Here is a 7,566-nt window from a genome sequence, read left to right on the forward strand (position 1 = left end):
ACGTTTTTAACTATTTATCTTTTCTTTCACATAATTATCAACCTTAGTTCAATCAATATTTATGTGTTGATAAATGAGATATAGAAATGTTTTTAATTGAATTTCAGTAAAGTACCTTGAACCTAAATAAATAAATCTTTTGGAAACTCATTCCTAAGAAAAATAAACAATATATAATTGATCGTCAAAGTTGTATTACATAGTTACTTCAGAATATTAAGCATATGATTTGAAAACCTTCTTAACAATCTTATTAAATAAGAAGTAAACGCAAAGGGACACTGTATAATACAAATATAATTGAAATTGTTTTAATACATTTACTCGTAAACAATAATTCCCGCACCATATAACATACTTTTATGTTTTCTGCGGCGAACTTGAGATTAACTTGTAAACTGACATATTCTATAAATTATAGCTTTAAATAAACTGAGGATTCAGCCAAGTAATAGAAAACAAATTTTTTCTCATCTGTTTTACAACCAAACTTCGGCCCTGTGTACTATGTATGGGAAAATAGAAAAGTAACAAGGTTGTAGATTGAAAACGGGCAAATTTATTTATTTGCCTAGAAAGTTTAAACTAGTAAATATAAATTTGCCATGAAAGTTTAAACAAGTAAATATAACTACAAACAAGTAAATATAACTACATATAACATATTTTTCCATATCTGATTGAAAAAGGGCAAATTTATTTATTTATTTATTTGCCTAGAAAGTTTAAACTAGTAAATATAAATTTGCCATGAAAGTTTAAACAAGTAAATATAACTACAAACAAGTAAATATAACTACATATAACATATTTTTCCATATCTGGGCGACGAAAACCGCCTTCCATATCTGGACGACGAAAACCGCCGCCCTTTAAACAAGTAAATATAAGTATTTATAACATAATTGTCTGTATCTCGAATTAAAAAGTATATATATGACTTAATGGTGTAAATATTAGAAGAAATAATAAAAACCAATAGCCAAACAGAGAGTAAACGAAATAAGAGGTGGAGGAAAAGGGAGGCGGCGGTTGAGCAAAATGAATAAGCGTATTATCCTTTGCAAAATAATGGCTAAGAATGAAGATGCCGGGTTTTGATTGGTTAAGAAAGTCATGTGATAACATTGTACTCTCTGATTGGCTAATGGTAATTCCTAAAATAGCATATCAGTGGAAGGGAATTAAATTCACGAAAAGTACAACAATGTTATAAATTATTTTATATGTTTATAAAATATATTTATCTCATCTGTTTTACAACCAAACTTCGGCCCTGTGTACTATGTATGGGAAAATAGAAAAGTAACAAGGTTGTAGATTGAAAAAGGGCAAATTTATTTATTTGCCTAGAAAGTTTAAACTAGTAAATATAAATTTGCCATGAAAGTTTAAACAAGTAAATATAACTACAAACAAGTAAATATAACTACATATAACATATTTTTCCATATCTGGGCGACGAAAACCGCCACAAAAATTTCAAACTAGATAAATTGAATGTGATACAGTTAAAGGCAATTGTAAAACAATAAAGGTTTATTAAAGATTTTAGCAATTGGATTCCGGTGTTATATTAGACCTTCTGTTATGTTTAAAGTTTCTATTCACATCCTGCTGACGAAGAGATTTGTAATCAGAAAGAAAGGATATTGGAGGATATTTTGAGCGAGTGTCATTTTCGATGTTTTCTCCTTGAATGTTTGCATGGTCACCTTGTTTCACTGTTGATGTTTGTGCACCTGGAATTTGACTACCATTTGTTTCCACAATATTGAAATAACAAATTCCGCATTGGTTAAGTAAATTTTTGTAGGCATCGGCAAACTTTTTGTTTGAAATAAGGTAAATTAACCAGTTCAATGACGGGTGTAGATGAGCAAACATTGTTATATACAAATGAACTTCATGCGGAAATGTGTTTTTAGAATCAATTACTATCAGAAGAGCATACGGTGCCCAACATGTTATAAATACAGCATAAATGATAAACAATGTCCTTGCCAGATGAAAATTTCTCTTGAATTGTCTAGTATTAATAGCATGACTTTGTTCACGAACTCGTTTCTTGTGGCTCCTTACATAAAGAAATATTTTGACGTAGCAAAATCCAGTCACAACTGAAGGAATCCAAACTAAAGTTATTGAGAAAAATATCGTATAAGGGAAAGTTGCCATTCTATCCCAGATGCACTCTAAACTCTTCCTGTCAAATCCGTGATCGCCAATGTCAGCAAAATTAAGCAACACAAGGATTCCGCCAATAAAATAAAACGATATACAGATACAAACTGTATTCCATTTCTTGAAGATTCGATCATATTTATCATGCAGACATATAAAAACGTAACGGTTAAAGCTCATTGCAGCGATCGTCATCAGTGACGTCACACATGAAATCGTGCAGATACTTGCAACTGTTTGACAAAGTCCAGGAATTCCGTCAAAAAATTCTTCACCTTTAACTTTTGCTGAAATAAAAACAATTGTATCGTCGTGAATAAATACAATGCAATTAGGTTTACAAAGATATGACCGATTAAAGAGTTATAACCTGCAATAAGCCATGTGATATCTGGTTCCAATGACAACAAATTCAATTCCGAAGAATAAAATACTTCTAATTCATTATGATATTTTTATTGAATCAATGTTATTTATGTTAATAAACAATCGTAAATAATAGTATAAGTTTAGTGGATTCTCTTTTTGAAAAAAGGCCCATAAACATTATTATTTAAAATGAGAACAGTGGTTTACACTTATTCTCAATAATTCGTTTTGCATTTAGAGGTCGTTTTACAAGAATACACGAGGCTATCTGATTTGTTCGAGGGCGACGTAGACGCCAATAACTAATCAGATTGCGGAGTGTTTTGATGTTTCCTCTCTTTTGTATCATAGGCAAAAAACAATTTTCCCTGTCGTCACAAATGTAACTAATGTATTAACATCTGAATATAACTTTCCCTTTCACTGTCGTCACAATAAGTTAACCCTAAAAACAATGAAGGTTACCATTAGTCGACAACTGACAGACTGTGCAGTTACTAGAGTGGAGTAACTAATACCTGCAATCCAGTTAACCCCATGTGCATGTATTTGTGTAACATTTAACACACACACGTCTTCAATAGACGTACAGGTCTCTAAACTATGATACAACTATATTTAAACACAGCTTTTTAATTAAATAAGTCAAATATTACAAAGATATAAATGAACACTGAGACCCCCCCCCCCCCAATAAAAAATAAATAAATGAAAACGAAAATAAAACAATATATACCGGAAATAATTAATGACTTTTAGAACAAAAAACAGCTTTTTTATTTTTTATTTATCTTATTTTTCTTCAAGAAATATAGAAATATCGATACAATTTTAAGAAATTCTCGCATTTCCAGGATGTCCTTTTAATATTTAAATATATAATTTTGAAATCTGTTCAAGATATATTTTGAAATTTGTTTCGGAGAAATGAAAACAATAAATATATTTTACATACCTATAATACTCATTGGATCTGCAACCGCCGTTACATATAGGTCTGACATCGCTAAATTAACTATAAATATTCCTTCAACTTTTCTTAAATTCTTACGTGTGAACACACTTAAAAGTATAAGAATGTTTCCGAAGGTCCCTACAAGAGTGGCAATGATAAGTATCACTAAACTGGGTACAGTAACATCCGTGCGTGCACTTGTGAGTTCATCATTGTTGAAATAAAACGAAGAATTCGTCCCATTTGATTTCAGGACGTCATTTGACGATTCATTGATAAAAGACATTGTGCCATGTAATAAAAGTATAATATTCTAAAAATATATTTAAGATGCTTATTATATGTTTCCGTATTTATGACACCAACGAAATATTGTTGTTGCTTTTTAATCCACGTGTTTTGTACAAATGCATTCTTTTGAAACTAACTGCATCACTTTGTACTTTTATTGTACACAATTATTATAGAAGTTAAATGTCACTGATTTAATTGTTTCAACCGACATGTTAGATTTTATCCTTTAACGACATCCTATTTTTCGTATAAAAAAAAATATTAAACAATATCCGTAGATTATTTAAATTATACCCTTGCCCTACAAAAATACATTTGTTTTATAAAACAGATCGCACGTTAACTAATAAACAAATTATCCACTTTGTGTTAAATAAATATTAATATGTATATAAATTTCATTGCATATTCATACAATCCCTTTATTGTTATACATTTCAATTCCTAGTTCATAATAACACTGTAGTTGTTAATTCTTGACGAAAACCTGTGTTTTATTTATATGAATATAATAAACAATTACATAAATTAAAACATTGTGTAAACTGTTTATTTAACCATTTATTCTATGTGTTGATTTGTATGAAGGAGCTTCTTAAACATGAATACATGATGCCGCGCCTTCTGGGATTATTGTTATCAGCATTTTGCTAAATGACGACGTAGAGGAAAGAATCGATAAGTCGTGAACAAATTATAGTCTCCCATGAGATCACATCCCACAGATATATACTTAAAACCTTTGTAATGTATCATATATAAAATGCACGTGTTGTTGTTGGAAAAGTAGAATAATACTTAAATAAGAACTTGAAGTAATAACCAAAAAAAAAATAAATAAATAAAAACTGTTTTGGAAGAATAAACGGAGATAAACTAAAACCTATAACTAGATTTATTAGAACCTTTAAAAGAGGTCCTTCGCAGATTTGATGTTTTAAGAGATATTACTTAACTTTAATGAGCAAAAATTAACATTGTTTTCTTTATATTTAATGAGTTCAAATTGTAAAACTGTGTATTACTAAGCTCTTATTTTATAAGCAACGAGAAATATATTTAAAACATCTATATTAAGTTTTAAGTTTCGAGTCAATTGTCAAATCGAAATGAACAATGTATCTGGTCACATATATACTAGATATTTACCTCCGTCAGGTTTCGCGGATAAGACTTACTGGTTAATGGCATGATTTTACTTTTCCATTTTATTATCAAGGCAACAATCATTCATAATTTTTTTTAGATAAATAGTTTCATCGCCATCTAATGTTGATTTTTAACTAATATATTTTAGCTTTTGTCTTCATGTATTTATATGAAAATTGTCTGAAATTGAAACTATCTGTAAGAAAAACAGATATTTATATAAAAGTTCAAATACAAGAAATGTCATCTAACCTTGTATAAAAGCATGTAATAAAGATAAAAAACATCGTGAGAATATTGTTCTTTGAAGATCACTGGACAAACAAAAAATACACAAAGATAAACAGATATACTCTATTTACCAAAATACTTCTAATTAAGCAGTTATCACTTATAATGCCTTTTGCTACGTTGTATATATGAATAATGTGTATTGTAGTAAGGTTAATTTTTGTTTTGTATTTAAGTCCTAATATACATATTTATAAAAAAAAAAACATCAATTTTACACTTTAGAGATAACCATTTAATTCCATTAGAAATTTTCCTTATATAATTTCTAAATTATTCGAATTAAGTCTAAAAGGAGAAAGAGATTTTCTTGTAGCCACATCGTCTATTACAATTAATAATCTTAAAATAAAAAAGTTTAAATTTAAAGTTAAAGTGTAATTTCGGCAAAGAATTGATTGTATGATAACAATCTTAAATAAACTAATCTCGAATCATGCTTTAAACAGATTTGAATAATTTAAACAATAGTCATAATTTAAGCGAATACTTGTACTGCCTAAATGATCAATAATTAAACCAAACAATTTGTGTTAACACTATTACATAGTTCTCTATATAGAAAATACATAGGGGAGTCGGAGATTTTAACCAAAATTGTAATGACCTTTTCTTACAAATGACTTATTCAAACAAAATCATTTTGATTATTAAACTCATATTGTATAAAATTTTATTCTAATAAAATGTGATATCATTAATTGATCTAAAATGATCTGCAAATTGGAAATCCTAAGCAAAAAGTTTAAACTACAAAATACATGAAAACAGATTAATATAGTTGGTTTTACTGTTCATAAGAGATCATGTGAAGTGCAACACCTCTTATGAGTTTTTAAATAGGATGTAATTAAAATGAAATAGTCTTCGCACTTGATACACCTAACACACTAACTGCTCTTACTGTTTAATTCACTGCAGTATCCTTACTTTATTATATTTGATATTTAACGTGCAGGCTTCCAGGTATAAAACAGGAAGCAGTGCTAAAAAAAACCAGGCAACATTGCTGAAATAGGAGTTAAGGCACGCGCAAGAGTAATATTTATCTAAAATGAAAATTATTTTCTCGCTTTTCTGTTGTATCTTAGCTAAAATAATTTTATTCTTCTTCGTGTCAAAATATTTACTACATGAATACTGCATAGATATTTATTTGCAAGCACGTGTTCACTGCATTAAAATATCCAATAAGTTATCGAATTCATTTTATTAGTTTAAACATATCTTATTACATTATATACATGTTTACAAACGTATTATACAAATAAAGAGTATATATCAAAATGCAAATGGGTTATGCAACAAGTTCTTACAATATTAGATTAAGCCCTTCATTTTATTGAAAGAATAAAAGGTTATGTTAAAATCATAAAATGTTAGTTTATATATACGTATTTATGATTCCAATGTACAAGTAATATTTAAGTATTTCAGTCATAATTCTAATGTTTTTATATTAGAATTTTGTTAATGTTTTTAATTTCTTTTATGATCTGCTATTGTCGTTAAATGAAATTTGGTTAACGATAATTATAATTTTACAAGTACTATGAATTCATTGTTAACGTAAAATTTTATGTTAGCATATTGATCTGTTTAATATATTTATATCTCTTTTCACAGTTTAACAAAAAATGATATAAATTAATTGTTTCTTTACAATTGCCAAGTAACGATTCATGCAAATATCGAATGAGTACAGTTTGATATCCCTAATTTCTAAGCATAATTCCTTAAAGGCGGGTGTTATAGTTAAGTTAATGACTGTGTTATTTGCATAGTGCATCGTTTCTTGTTCGAAAGTTTATTAAAGTTGTTATTTCGTATAATCTCAGTTGTTGTGCACCATTTACACCATCCATTGCTCAACAAGGAATATATTATATAGTTTTAGGTCACCGACCTCGATTACAGTCTGCTAAATGACTATTTGTATTCTAAGCATACGGCCATCAAAAGCAATGGGGTAGTTTTAAGTCTTTTTCAATTACACATATTTAATATAAAGCAGACCATCGTTTCGAAATCCACCGGATTTTAATGGGATTAAGCAAACTGCTTGAGTTACCCATTTCTTTTTTAAATAATTAAGATATGTCTTAAAATTAAAACAGCGAGTACAGACAATGTCTTGGCACATAAATCTTTGTGAAATATTTCAATTGAAATACAGAAAAAAAAACATCCGAAGAATATATGTTCAATTTTAAGCACACAAAATCAAAGTAAGAGGAACAATGCCTTTTACAATAAATATATAACAAAAACAAAATCCTGCATACCGGTATCTATATCTTGCAATCACTTATACTTATTACATA

At 28.4% G+C, this 7,566-nt stretch overlaps 1 protein-coding gene across 1 annotated transcript; it reads right to left on the reverse strand.

The window, feature by feature from the left end:
- Positions 1-1,551: 1,551 nt before the first annotated feature.
- On the reverse strand, positions 1,552-3,794 carry LOC132756695 (melatonin receptor type 1A-like). Its single transcript, XM_060747825.1, has 2 exons — positions 3,509-3,794; positions 1,552-2,471 (listed from the first exon to the last, which is right to left on the reverse strand). Exons 1-2 carry the CDS (start codon positions 3,792-3,794, stop codon positions 1,552-1,554), a joined length of 1,206 nt encoding a protein of 401 aa, XP_060603808.1.
- Between the last annotated feature and the right edge of the window lie 3,772 nt (positions 3,795-7,566).

Source organism: Ruditapes philippinarum, unplaced genomic scaffold (assembly GCF_026571515.1).
Source record: "Ruditapes philippinarum isolate M1 unplaced genomic scaffold, ASM2657151v2 ctg9692_1_1_1_1, whole genome shotgun sequence".
Lineage (NCBI taxonomy): Eukaryota > Metazoa > Mollusca > Bivalvia > Venerida > Veneridae > Ruditapes > Ruditapes philippinarum.